The sequence below is a fragment of the Hordeum vulgare genome, chromosome 4H (genome assembly GCF_904849725.1).
Source record: "Hordeum vulgare subsp. vulgare chromosome 4H, MorexV3_pseudomolecules_assembly, whole genome shotgun sequence".
NCBI classification, from domain to species: Eukaryota; Viridiplantae; Streptophyta; class Magnoliopsida; order Poales; family Poaceae; genus Hordeum; species Hordeum vulgare.
Window position 1 is genome coordinate 37,908,882 of NC_058521.1, and position 14,385 is coordinate 37,923,266.

General features: G+C 44.1%; 1 protein-coding gene across 1 annotated transcript; it reads right to left on the reverse strand.

Moving 5' to 3' along the window:
• Window positions 1-9,441: 9,441 nt before the first annotated feature.
• On the reverse strand, window positions 9,442-11,081 carry LOC123451130 (vignain-like). The gene is made up of 4 exons (XM_045128137.1): window positions 10,572-11,081; window positions 10,212-10,444; window positions 9,970-10,110; window positions 9,442-9,886 (listed from the first exon to the last, which is right to left on the reverse strand). The coding sequence occupies exons 1-4, from the start codon at window positions 11,029-11,031 to the stop codon at window positions 9,623-9,625; spliced, it is 1,098 nt and encodes a 365-aa protein (XP_044984072.1). The 5' UTR covers window positions 11,032-11,081; the 3' UTR covers window positions 9,442-9,622.
• Between the last annotated feature and the right edge of the window lie 3,304 nt (window positions 11,082-14,385).

Here is a 14,385-nt window from a genome sequence, read left to right on the forward strand (position 1 = left end):
GATGTGTGCCTTGCTGCCCCTACTGTCACTGGGAAAGGTCACCACATGGTAGAACCCAAAACCAAGCACTTCTCCCATTGCAAGAATCATAGTTCTAGTTGACCAAACAAAACCCAAGACTCGGAGAGACTTACAAAGATATCAAATCATGCATATAAGAAACCAGCAAAGACTCAAATATATATCATAGATAATATGATCACAAGTAAAAAATTCATCGGATCTCGACAAACACACCGCCAAAGAAGATTACATCGGATAGATCTCCATGAAGATCATGGAGAAATTTGTATTGAAGATCCAAGAGAGAGAAGAAGCCATCTAGCTACTAACTACGGACCCGTAGGTCTGAAGTGAACTACTCACGAGTCATTGGAGGGGCGATGATGATGATGAAGAAGCCCTCCACCTCCAAAGTCCCCTCCGGCAGGGTGTCAGGAAGGGTCTCCAGATGAGATCTCGCAGAAACGGAAGCTTGCGGTGGCAGAAAAGTATTTTCGAGGCTCCCCTGATTTTTTGCAGAATATTTGGGAATTTATAGGCCAAAGATCTAGGTCAGGGGGCGGCCAGGGAGGTCACAAGCCTGCCCACCGCCGCCTCCCCCCTGGTGGCAGAGTGGGGGCTTGTGGGCTCCCTGGAGCCCACCTGGCTTGGCCCAAAAGCCCCCTGGACTTCTTCCGTTCGGGAAAAAATCATTTCGGGGTTTTTCTTCCGTTTGGACTCCGTTCCAAAATCAGATCCGAAAAGAGTCAAAAACACGGAAAAAACAGGAACTGGCACTTGGCACTGAATCAAGAAGTTAGTCCCAAAAAAATATAAAAAGGTACATAAAACATACAAAGAAGGCAAGATAACAGCGTGAAACCATAAAAAATTATAGATACGTTTGAGACGTATCACCCACTCTCTTCAAGGATGCACGTAAGTTTGTCTTGTCTTGTGACGAATGTCAAAGAATAGGTAATATTAGCAAACATCAGGAAATGCCTATGAACTATTCACTTTTCATTGAACCATTTGATGTTTGGGGCTTTGATTATATGGGACCTTTTCCAAAATCCAATGGGTATACTCACATCTTAGTTGTTGTTGATTATGTCACTAAGTGGGTAGAAGCTATCCCCACTAGTAGTGCTGATCACAACACCTCTATCAGAATGCTTAAAGAAGTTATTTTCCCTAGATTTGGAGTCCCTAGATATCTAATGACCGACGGTGGTTCACATTTCATTCATGGTGCTTTCCGTAAAACGCTTGCTAAGTACAATGTCAACCATAGAATTGTGTCTCCCTATCACCCTCAGTCCTGTGGTCAAGTAGAGCTAAGCAATAGAGAAATTAAACTAACTCTGCAAAAGACTGTCAACGGGTCTAGAAAGAATTGGTCTAAGAAGCTTGATGATGCACTGTGGGCTTATAGAACTGCCTATAAGAATCCCATGGGCATGTCTCCGTACAAAATGGTGTACAGTAAAGCATGTCATTTACCTCTTGAGTTAGAGCATAAAGCTTATTGGGCAATCAAAGAGCTCAACTTTGATTTCAAACTTGCCGGTGAGAAGAGGTTATTTGATATTAGCTTGCTTGATGAATGGAGAACTCAGGCATATGAGAATGCCAAGTTGTTCAAAGAGAAGGTTAAGAGGTGGCATGATAAGAGAATACAAAAGCGTGAGTTCAATGTAGGTGATTATGTCTTGCTATATAACTCTCGTTTAAGATTCTTTGCAGGAAAGCTTCTCTCTAAATGGGAAGGTCCCTATGTTGTTGAGGAAGTATATCATTCCGTGCTATCAAGATCAACAACACGGAAGGTAATTGTCCGAGAGTTGTAAATGGGCAGAGAATCAAGAATTATATCTCAGGTACTCCCATAAATGTTGAAAGCAATATTATCAATACCATAACTCCGGAAGAATACCTAAGGGATATTTATGAGCCTGTTTCAGACTCCGAAAACGAAGAGGTATGTGATTCGGTAAGAAAACAGAGTCCAAAACTTTTCCAGTAGGAAATTTTCTCCATTTTGGAATATTTGAAAAAATACAAAAACTAGAAGTAGTCTGGAAAGTGCGCGAGGAGGCGACAAGCCTTCCCGATGCGGGCCCACCCCCTCGCCACGCTGGGAGGGCTTGTGGCCACCTCGTGCGCCTCCCGGACTCCGTTTTCGTGAGGGATACTCCTTCTGGTCTGAAAAAAATCATTATATATACTCCCGTTTGTTCTGACCCCTGCATGACGCAGATTTCCTCTGTTTTTGTTTCGAGCCTGTTTTCTGCCGCGGATTTAGGGCAAGATGTCTTCTCAAGGTTCAGAGGGGGAGAGCTTTGTGGCAGATTACCTTGCTAATCCCAAGGTCTATGGGGACTTGGATCCTTATGGTTGGACCACTGATGAGGAAGAAGATTATGATCCGAAGGGGAAGGAACAAACAAGTTCTGATGAGGAGGAGCCTCCTCTACCTCAACCTGGACACACGCATGTGGAGTTCAAGAAGTCGAGCCTCCCTGACTCAAGGAAGAAGTCTAAGACTTTGTTTATCCCTTCTCGTTTCTTGCAGGAGAGTAAGCAGGAATTATGCCAAAGGGTGTTGAAGCTTGAAGAGGAAAATGATGATCTGAGGGAGCAGAATTTTATGCTCAAGTGGAAATTAAACAAGCTCAAGACCTCTCCAACAACTCCTCCACCATCAGCACCAAAGGTAGACAACTAAACATGGGTATGGGCAATCCCCTTGGCTTGTGCCAAGCTTGGGGGAGTTGCCCCGGTATCGTATCACCATCACATCTTTTGCCTTTACCTTCGTTTTAGTTTTCCTTTTCAGTTTTCTCTTTATCTTGTAGAATAAAAGTCTTAGTGTTTTAGTCTTGAGTGTTGCTTTATGTCACCCCCATGTATTCGAGCTCGTGAGCCATATAATAAAGAGTGTCTTAGTTGAAGGGCTTTGCCTCTTGCCATGATCAAAAGAGTGAGAAAAGAACAAAAACATGAAAGATCATGTAATGATCTTATGGGAAGTGATGGCTTCACATATAAAAAGAATGAGGATTGAAACTTGTTGAGGGTAGGCAAACGTAGACCTTGGTCATGGTTGCAATTAATAGGAAGTGATAAAGAAGGAGAGGTTCACATATAAATATATCATCTCTGACACCATCTATGATTGTGAACACTCACTAAACTATTGCATGCCTAGTAGTAGATGTTGGACAAGGAAGACAACATAATGAATTGTGTTTGCTTGGCTCCGAACAATGTTATATGATTAGAGATCCCTTAGCATGTGACGATTGCTTCCACCTCACATTAGCCAAACCTCCCGCACTAAGTAGAGATACTACGTGTGCATCCATAAACCATCAACCCAGTTTTGCCATGTGAGTCCACCATACCTACCTATGGATTGAATAAGATCCCTCAAGTAAGTTGTCATCGGTGCAAGCAATAAAAATTGCTCTATAAATATGTATGGTCTATTAGTGTGTGGAAAATAAGCTTTGTACGAACCTGTGATGAGGAAGACATAAAAGCGACAGACTGCATAATAAAGTTCTTTATCACATGAGGCAATATAAAGTGACGTTCCTCCGCACTAAGAGGACATGCATCCAAAACTCAAAAGTGCATGACAACCTCTGCTTCCCTCTGCGAAGGGCCTATCTTGTACCTTTACTTTTTGCCCTTGAAAGAGTCATGGTGATCTTCACCAATTCCCTATTCCGCCTTTATCTTGGCTAACGTCATATGCTTGGGAAAGATCTATATTCATATGTCAACTTGGAGGTAAGTATTCATGAATTATTATTGTTGACATTACCCTTGAGGTAAGCAGTTGGGAGGCAAAACTATAAGCCCCTATCTTTCTATGTGTCCAGCTGAAACTTTGATCTCATGAGTACCACGTGAGTTGTAGCAATTGTAGAGAACGAAAGAATGATTGAGTATGTGGATTTGCTTTACAAGATCTTATTTGACTCTTTCTGATGTTGTGATAAAATGCAATTGCTTCAATGACTAAAGGCTATCGGTTGTTACTTCTCGTAAGGTTCTTGATCCATGCTTTACTTTGTGAAGGAATTATCACTTTAGCATGAGAGATTATATGTTGGTATTGTTGTTCTGATCATGATCATGATGCATGCATGTTCGTATCTTGTTTTGTCTACACCTCTCTCCCTAAACATGTGGACATATTTATTGAGCTAGGCTTTCGCTTGAGGACAAGCGAGGTCTAAGCTTGGGGGAGTTGATACGTCCATTTTGCTTCATGTTTTCATGTTGATATTTATCGCTTCTTGGGCTGTTATTTCACTTCACGGTACAATTTTTATGACTTTTCTCTCTTATTTTGCAAGGTTTACATGAAGAGGGAGAATGCCGGCAGCTGGAATTCTGGCCTGAAAAGGGAGCAAAGTTGAGATACCTATTCTGCGCAACTCCAAACACCGTAAAATCAACGAGATTTTTTTCCGTATTTATAAAAAATACTGGGCCGAAGAAGCGCCAGAGGGGCGCCAGCAGGTGGCCACAAGCCTGCACGGCGCAGCCACCCCCCAGGCCGCGCCAAGGGGGCTTGTGGGCAGCCTGCTGGCCCCCCTCTTCTGCTATATGAAGGGTTTTGTCTAGAAAAATAAATAAGGGATGAGCTTTTTCGTGGATTCGCCGCCGCCACGAGGCGGAACTTGAGCAGAACCAATCTAGAGCTCCGGCAGGACGATCCTACCGGGGAAACTTCCCTCCCGGAGGAGGAAATCGTCGCCATTGTCATCACCAACACTCCTCTCATCGGAGGGGACTCATCACCATCAACATCTTCATCAGCACCATCTCATCTCCAAACCCTAGTTCATCACTTGTAACCAATATTCGTCTCGCGACTCCGATTGGTACTTGTAAGGTGGCTAGTAGTGTTAATTACTCTTTGTAGTTGATGCTAGTTGGATTACTTGGTGGAAGAGTTTATGTTCAGATCCTTGATGCTACTCATTACCTCTCTGGTCATGAATATGATTATGCTTTGTGAGTAGTTACTTTTGTTCCTGAGGACATGGGATAAGTCATGCTAATAGTAGTCATGTGAATTTGGTATTCATTCGATATTTTGATGTGTTGGATGTTGTTTTTCCTCTAGTGGTGTTATGTGAACGTCGACTACATAACACTTCACCATTATTTGGGCCTATAGGAAGGCATTGGTAAGTAGTAAGTAGATGATGGGTTGCTAGAGTGACAGAAGCTTAAACCCTAGTTTATGCGTTGCTTCGTAAGGGGCTGATTTGGATCCACTAGTTTAATGCTATGGTTAGACTTTGTATTAATTCTTCTTTCATAGTTGCGGATGCTTGCGAGAGGGGTTAATCATAAGTGGGATGCTTGTCCAAGTAAGGGCAGTACCCAAGCGCTGGTCCACCCACACATGAAACTATCAAAGTAAAGAACGCGAATCATATGAACATGATGAAAGCTACCATGACAGAAATTCCCGTGTGTCCTTGGGAGCGTTTTTCCTCCTATGAGACTTTGTCCAGGCTTGTCCCTTGCTACAAAAGGGATTGGGCCACTTTGCTGCATCGTTGCTACTTTTGTTACTTGTTGCTTGCTACGAATCATCTCACCACACAATCACTTGTTACCGACAATTTCAGTGCCTGCAGATTTTACCTTGCTGAAAACCACTTGTCAGATCCTTCTGCTCCTCATTGGGTTCGACACTCTTACTTATCGAAAGGACTATGATTGATCCCCTATACTTGTGGGTCGTCAATTTGTCATTTCGTGTGACGGAGATGTATCTCGGGGCCCACTCGGTAATACAACATCACAACAAGCCTTGCAAGCAATGTGACTAAGGAGTTAGTTACGGGATCTTGTATTATGGAACAAGTAAAGAGACTTGCTGGCAACGAGATTGAACTAGGTATAGAGATACCGACGATCGAATCTCGGGCAAGTAACATACTGAAGGACAAAAGGAATAGTATACGGGGTTATATGAATCCTTGACATAGAGGTTCAACCGATAGAGATCTTCGTAGAATATGTAGGAGCCAGTATGGACATCCAGGTCCCGCTATTGGTTATTGACCAGAGAGGTGTCTCTGGTCATGTCTACATAGTTCTCGAACCCGCAGGGTCTGCACACTTAAGGTTCGGTGACGTTTCGGTATAGTTGAGTTATAGGTGTTGTTGACCGAACGTTGTTCGAAGTCCCGGATGAGATCACGGACGTCGCGAGGGTTTCTGGAATGGTCCATAAACGAATATTGATATATAGGATGGTTTCATTTGGTCACCGGAAAGATTTCGGGCATTACCCGTAGTGTACCGGGAGTGACGAATGGGTTTTGGGTTTTCACCGGGAGGGGCCCACCCACCCGGGAGTGCGCCTAGTAGTCCTAGGGTGGCGCACCAGCCCTTAGTGGGCTGGTGAGGCCAGCCCAAGTGGACTATGATGCTAGAAGAAGAAAACCAAAGAAAAAAAAGGAGTGGTGGGAAGGAAGAGGGGGACTCCTCCTTCCCAAACCGAATTGGAGTTGGAGTCCTCCTCCTCCTTTCGTCCGGCGCCCTTGGGGCTCTCCCAAGGCTAGCCCCTCCCCTCCTCCTATATATACTGGTGGGTTTAGGGCTTTTGAGACAACTTTGCGACGTGCAACTCAAACCTATACCTCGTAGTTCTACCTCTAGATTGGATTACTGCGGAGCTCGGGCGGAGCCCTGCAGGAATAGATCATCACCATCACCGGCGTGCCGTCACGCTGCCGTAGAACTCATCTAATTCCCCGTATCTCTTGCTACATCAAGAAGGCGGAGATCGTCATCGAGCTATACGTGTGCTGAACGCGGAGGTGTCGTCCGTTCGGCACTAGATCGGGACGTATCGTGGGACGGCGGTGATTTGAATCATGAAGCTATACCATTACATCAACTGTGTTTCTTAACGCTTCCCTCTTAGCGATCTAGAAGGATATGTGGATCTGATTTCCCTCTCATAGATGAACATCACCATGATAGGTATTCGTGTGCGTAGGAAAATTTTTGTTTGCCATGCAACGTTCCCCAACATCAAGGACTTGAGACATCGAAATAATCAAACTATGGGAGAAGTTCTAGGCACCAGATCAAAGCCCTGCGGTGAGCTTGATGATTTGACATTTATCAAAGTGTCCAAACTCAAGATCCAAGGACATTGACGCGTCAGGGATTTTTGCTAGCAACCAACAAGCCCAAGAATGTCAAAATCAGAGTTCGTATGAAGAAATGGCGACCAAAATACGAAACAACTGCCGAATTCCAGAGAAAAAGACGACCTTCCATATGACCGGAGCCGCCCATTTGAACGGTCATTTGAGCTCCACACAGACCTAAAATTGGCCAGAACTTTCCAAATTTTACTCTGATAGAGCCGACAAGAACTTGGTGGAGTAAATATAGTCTACCAATGTTTACTGGTTGTATCCTGCTGTTACTCCACCCCTTGACTTCTATCCAGCATGCATCACAAGGTATGAAGTTCATAATAAGTAGAGTAATTCTTAGAGCAAGATGACATGATATACACAAGATAAGAAAATCACTAAGTTCACATCCCGCCATTTTATCCTTAGTAGAAACAATAAAATACATGTCTTGCAACCCCTCATGTCACATAGTAAGGACAACGCAGCATTAAACCAACGATTACGCACAACTCCCTCTGATGATTTACTCATTAACTTGGCCAAAAAACTTATAGATCCGAAAGCACACATAGATATCAAATTATACATAATAGATCAAAAAATATGTAATCACTTTCAATGAATAATCTAATCATAAATCCATAATTCATCGGATCCCAACAAATACACCACGAGAATTACATCAAATAGGTCTCCGAAGATATCATTGTATTGAAGATCATGAGAGAGAGAGGGGGAGAGAGAGAGAGATCTAGCTACTACTCTAGACCCATTGGTCATGTGGGGAACTACTAAACATAATCATGGAGGCAACATTGGGGGGGGGGGGCGGGCTCTGCGAAGGGCATGTATTGGTCCGTGGGGCGGTCCCCGCGTACTTTCTTCCACAAAACCCACACAAACATGGGGTTTTGCGGGCGTGCGGACAGCACCCAAGTCCGCATGACCGCCTTGGCCCACCAAAAGCCCCTCCGTTGCTCGCCTGCGCTTCCCACCCGAAACTGTTGGTGCCACTCTAGAGCGTCAGTACTACATTCGTGCTCAACCAGAGCGTACGCGACCTTTCAATGTCATCGGCATTGAAGCGGCGTGCTCGCTGAGAGAGGACCACCTATGCTGATTCCCAAAGCAAGTGCAACTGCTCCGCATTCAAACGGCATGACATGCGCCCGTCCGTCCCTCTGTCGTCCACATTAATACCTTGCGGTTGTCATGGCGACTACTCCCGCGCCACCCATTCGTCCCTGTGTTGCCCACCATTGCTATAGAAATTGTTGCCTCGACGCTAGACATAGCCATCCACCTCCGATCCTTTCTCCTCTCTGCACAACTCCTACCATGGCCTGCTCGCGCTCCAAATTTGTATTGGAAGGGCTAATGATGGACTAAAAGAAGGAGATGGCCACCAACGCTTCGGGACATTACATGGACATGATGCGGGAGGAGCAGCTCTGAGAGGCGCAGGTCGACGAAGCATACAACCACCACCTCTTCCAGGAGGACTAGCGGGCGGCGGAGCAGCCCGCCGCCGACAGGGTGATCGCACCGGAAGCGGACATGGCGGAGCAGGCGACGCTACTCGAATCCTACCGCTCCGCTCATCATATCTGTCTCGATCGATGGTGGTACCGCCAGCGTCAAGCGGAACTAGAGGCCACCTACAAGGTGTTCGACGAGGCGGCAGACGAGGTATTAGGCAAGAGCGACAACGAGGAGGAGAACCGTACAGTAGGTCGCCACCGCTCGGATCCCAAGAAGGCCACCGCTCCTTCCCTCTCGTTGAAGCCAACCTTGTTGGCCTCAATGTCGTTGACCAATTAGCCGTTTGGCGGGAACGCGGACAGCATCACTTCTAAGGTCTCCGGAGGCAGAGTTGGCGAGCTCTGAGGCGGAACTGGAGAACGCGAAGCTTCAGTTCTCATAGCTCCTTGCCGGACACGGAAACGGGCGTCGGCGACCATAGATCAGGTGTATTGGTTATACCTTTAGAGCCGTACGAGCACCACTTAGTTGATGCAAATGTGATTAAATCCGTTATGTTTATAAGAAATCCGGCATGTTTATAAGAAATCCGGCCATATTTGCATGAATTTCATTCAATTAGTTTGAATGGTGTTTGAAATGTATGCAGATAGCGTTGGATGACGGCCTCACGTATCCGTGTCCGCGGACTGGTCCCCCTATTTGCGGATGGTTGTCGGAGGAAATTTACGGGTCTCCTTTGGAGATGCCCTAATACTAGAAGAAAAGACGAGAACCAATCTGAATACAACCCAATCTTAAGTTTCATTTAATTCATTTGACAAATTAGTTGCAATTCTTCTGCTGTAATGTCCTTTGCTTACGTTTATTACATTCGTAGTAACATCTTGCATAAAGTAAACAACACAATAGTGGGAGATTCAGTTCTCCTCAAGAGCTTGCACTAATCGTATGCGTGCCATCTAGAGCTCGTCGGTATGAGACCCTTCCCTGACCGTGCTAGCATGTGGTGCCGACTTAGTTGGGTAGGACGCCTGCATGGCGATGCCACACAGCCCTTCTGTCTGCGACACCCCGCGCTGCATCCTGATGTAACCCTTCTCACCCCAGTCCTCTCCCCACGAGTTCTTCACGATCCAGTATTTGGTGCCATCCCTAGTAGCGCCGTAGCCGACGGCGGCGACACCGTGGTCGAGATCCGTGCTGCATTCTCCGGTGAAGACACCCTGCGTTTGTTGAGGGTTATCAGAGTTGTCACTCGACACTGAACTTAACACGGACAAGAGCAAGCAAGACTACGTCTACGTACCTCTGAGTAGAACTGGAAATCCTGGCCGCTGGCGTCTATTGCCACCGACACGGGCTGCCCGGCGACCGCTTTCTGTAGAGCGGACTCGTCGTTGGCGGGGACATCCTCGTAGCCGTCGATTGTCACGGCCAGAGCGTTTTCCTGCGACATTTGATACGTGATTCTTTAACAAAATTGGTGACAAGATTCTCGACCTGGCAGGTTCAGAGCAGCCCGCGGAAGGAAGCCGGGATTATTGTCACCTTCGCCTGGTCGCAGCTGCCCTGCTCGCCTTGATATGGGTAGTTGGACTCGGTGGTGATCCCGTTCTTCTGGATGAACTGGAAGGCGTAGTCCATGAGGCCGCCGTCGCAGCCCTGGTTGTTGACGTTGTCGCAGTCCATGAGCTCCTGCTCCGACAGCGACACCAGCTTCCCCGTCCTGATCTTGTTGATGCCCTCCACCGCCACGATCGTCGAGAACGCCCAGCAGCTCCCTTAGAACAGTTGTTGGTCTCCCACAGTCCAATGAATCACACAGCTTTTGATACACCCAATCCAATGGCCGAAAAGAAGAAGAAAAAAAACATTCAGGAGTGTATGCATATGCATGCATGCACGTACCGCACTGGCCTTGATCCTTGATGGCGGTGACGGCGCCCTTCTGCCGCCAGTCCACCGCCGGCGGCAGGTTGTCGGCGTCCCCGTACCTGAAGCCGCCGTCGCCCCGGCGGCCGCCGCTCAGGGAGAGGTGGTGCCGCACCCTGGACCCGGCGTACGTGCGCCGGAACTCGTCCGTGGTCATGTCGGCGAACTTGTTGAGCGCCAGCCTGAAGGGCATGTCTCTCTTGTTCCCCTCGTGGACGTACCGCGCGTTCTGCTTGAACACGTTGAACCGGCGTTCCTCGGCGTCGGCGCCGAGGCCCCTCCGCGACACCGTGTAGTGGCTCCTCCACCTCTCGTAGAGCCCCCGCAGGCTCTCCTCCGAGGCGAGGTCTTTCTCCGTGAACGGGACGCCCAGTGCCGGCGCCGGCGCCAGCGCCAGCGCGACCACCACCGCAGAGAGCAAGATACACCTCCACATTGTGAGTTTGTGACTCTTGCTGGCTTATACAACCTGTGTGTGAGACCGATGTAAGAAACACTGAGCGAAGCGTGGCTTATATAGACCTGGCTTGCATTGCAAGGGTGATCGAGAGGGTACAGTTGGTTACGGTTTTGCATGGTGGATGGCGGCGAGATGACGGGAATGGGAGGTGAGGTGAGCGGTGGCGGGAAGGAAGGCATGAACCTTTTTGAGGATATGGATAAGCTGCGGAATAAATGGAAAGGAAGGCCGATCGGATTGGTGGATGCATGCAATGCAGGAGTGTTGGAGCGGAACGCGAACTGGCCAAGCAGAGCACGCTGTTGTTGGCGTGGATCCAGTCCATCAGTTTCTGCATGCCCATTTGAGCAGTAGTACAGTAGTACCTGATCCGATCCATCGCTATCTCCATTTCTTCCTTGCGTGGGACCTAATAATCATTTGTCGAGGCTCGTCTGTTTCCGTCTCAGCATGTGTGATGCGTAAGGCCGTTGGAGTAAAGGGGCTTTTCAGTTCCGGTTCGAAGAATTTGCTTTGGAGATGAGACGTCACAAGGAAAGAGCATATGCGGCTGTTTCTGTGATGACTTCCCTCAAGGGCTCATGGTCACACACCGATTTTGCTTTGGAGATGAGGCGTTAGGGGCCAACTCTTATTTGGCACTCCAGGCGCGTTTAAAGGCATTCTCCGCGCCCTCACCACCCCCTCCGGGGATAGAATCTTTATGGGCCGGCCCGTATCTAGGCACCAGCGTGAAGAATCTTTTTTTAGGGGTTCCAGCCGGAAGAGTTTGGAAAAACCCTATTGGCCGCTCTGTGCGAACCGGTGTTGGGGCTTTGTACAAAACGGGAGGGCGATCGATTTTAAATGGGTTAGCCTATTTAGCTTCTTGAAAAACTTCTATAAGCTTCTTGATCCGGGTTTCTTATTGTTGGGTTTTTATTCTTTTCTACATTTGTTTCGAAAAATGTTCGGTATCGTCAAAAGAAAACTGGATTTTCCAAAATGTTCTGGATTTTAAAAAAATGTTCTGTAATTACCAAAAAATGGTCTACATTCCAAATTTAGTTTTAAAGATTCAAATTTGTTCTCGGCTTCAAAAAAGGTTCTTAAGTTTCAAAAATTGTTCGCGCTTCCAAATTTGCTTGTTTCTTTATTCAAAATTGTTCCCCGTTCACAAATTTTGTTTACAATACAAAAAACCGTAGCTTAGAAAATTATTTGTGCTTCCAAATTTGTTCAGAAATTTTTTTAAATTGTTCTCAGTATAAAATTTGTTCTTAACATTCAAAAATTATTCGTATTTTAACAAAATTGTCCGCACTTCCAAATTTGTTCAGGGTTTTTAACATTATTCTCTGTTTAAAAAATTTGTTCTCAAGACTAAATAAATGTTCGTGCCTTAAAAAATTATTCACGCTTCCAAATTTGTTCATGAATTTTTAAAATTGTTCTTGGTTTCAAAAAAATTTCTCAAGATTCAAAAAATGTGCATGTTTTAAAAATTGTTTGCGCTTCCAAATTTGTTTGGGCTTTTAATAAATTGTTCTAAGTTTCATAATATTGTTCTCACGATTCAAAAAATGTGTGTGCTTTAAAAAACTGTCTGCGCTTCCAAATTTTTTAGGATTTCTCAAAATTATTCTTGGTTTCAAAATTTGTTCTCTAAATTCAAAAAATGTCCATGCTTTTAAAAAAAAATCGTGATTCCAAATTTGTTCGGGTTTTTCAAAATTGTTCTCTGGTTCAAAAAACTATATCAAGATTCCAAAAATGTTCGTGCTTTACAAAATTATTCGCGATTCCAAATTTGTTCATGATTTTCCAAAAAAAACTTGGTTCAAAAATTAGTTCTGAAAATACAAAAAATGTTCATGCTTTAAAAATTTGTTCGTGATTTCAAATTTGTTCGGGGGTTTCCAAATTGTTTCCCCTTTCAAAATTTTGTTCTTGAGATTCAAAAATGTTTGTGCTTTTAAAAATTGTTCGTGCTTCCAAATTTGTTCATGATTTTTCAAAAAAATTCTTGGTTTCAAAAGTTGCTCTCGAAATTCAAAAAATGTCTGTGCGTTAGAAAGTTGTTTGTGTTTTCAAATTTGTTCAGGGTTTTTCAAAATTATTCTCATTTTCAAAATGTTATTCTCAAGATTCAAATTTGTTCGTGCTTTATAAAATTGTGCAAAAAATTATACACGATTTTTCAAAATTCTTCTTAAAAGTCGAAAAAAGATTTTTATTCAAATATAAAAAGAAAAATAAAAACAAAACCAAAAAATAGAAAAGGAAAAAAGTAACAGAAAAAAACTGAACGTCCGCCCTATGCAGCACAGGAGTCCCTGCCCTAATGAGCAGCACGTAGGAGCGGAAAATCCTATATGCCAGTCCAAGCGTCCAATTGTCGAAGCTTTGCCCTGGGCCACATCCGGTTTAGAACGTTCCACATCCTATATGCCACTCAAAGCGTCCGTCCTGTTTAGAACGTTCCACATCCGGTCTTGGGAACCATTTTGGCAACCTTTTTCCGGTTTAGAACGTTCCACTTCCCAGCCGGTTTTTTCCGGTTTAGAACGTTCCACTTCCCAGCCGGTTTTTTCCGGTTTTGGCAACCTTTTAAAAGGTTCCTTGAACCGCTTGTTCTTTTTTCTTTATTATTTTATGTTTATTTTTTTATTTTCATGTTTTAAAATTTCTTCCGGATTTTCAATAAATATTCTGGATTTCCAAAAAAAATCCGGAATTTGAAAAAAAATCCAGAATGTAAAAAAATGTTTTGGAATTTGAATTTTTTTTATGGAATTCGAAATAATGTTCTGGAATTTTTTGAAAATGTTTAAGATTTTTTAGAAAATATTCCGGAATTTAAAATAAATGATCCCAAATTTGTATAAATGTTCTCAAATTTGAATAATGACCCGAATTTTAGAAAAAAATTCCAATTGTAAATATGTTCCAGATTTTTCATACGTGAGATAAGTTTCAAAAATGTTTTGGATTTTCAAAATATGTTCTGCGATTTCAAAAAAAATTGGGAATTGAAAAAATTGTTCTTCAAATTCGGAAATTGCTTTCTTTTTTAGAAAAATGTTCTGGATTTTAAAAAAATAAACTGGATATCCAAAAAATGTTCTTCAAATTCCGAAAAATGTTGTGGACATTAAAAAATTGTTCTTCAAATTTGACAAAAGGTTTTGCTTTTTAGAAAATTATTACATATTTTCAGAAAATCTTCTGGAGTTTTAGAAAATGTTCAAGATTTTTTAAAATGTTTTTCAAAAAATGTTCTTGTGTTTCGAAATTTATTCTCGAAATTAGAAAAATGTCCGTATGTTCAAAAATATTTCATGTGTATTA

Coding starts and splice junctions, on each gene's coding strand:
- LOC123451130 (XM_045128137.1), bottom strand. CDS start 11,031: ATGTGGAGGTGTATCTTGCTCTCTGCGGTGGTGGTCGCGCTGGCGCTG. Junction 10,111..10,211: donor GCAGCTGCGACCAGGCGAAG/GTGACAATAATC, acceptor CAAATGTCGCAG/GAAAACGCTCTGGCCGTGAC. Junction 9,887..9,969: donor ATTTCCAGTTCTACTCAGAG/GTACGTAGACGT, acceptor CAACAAACGCAG/GGTGTCTTCACCGGAGAATG.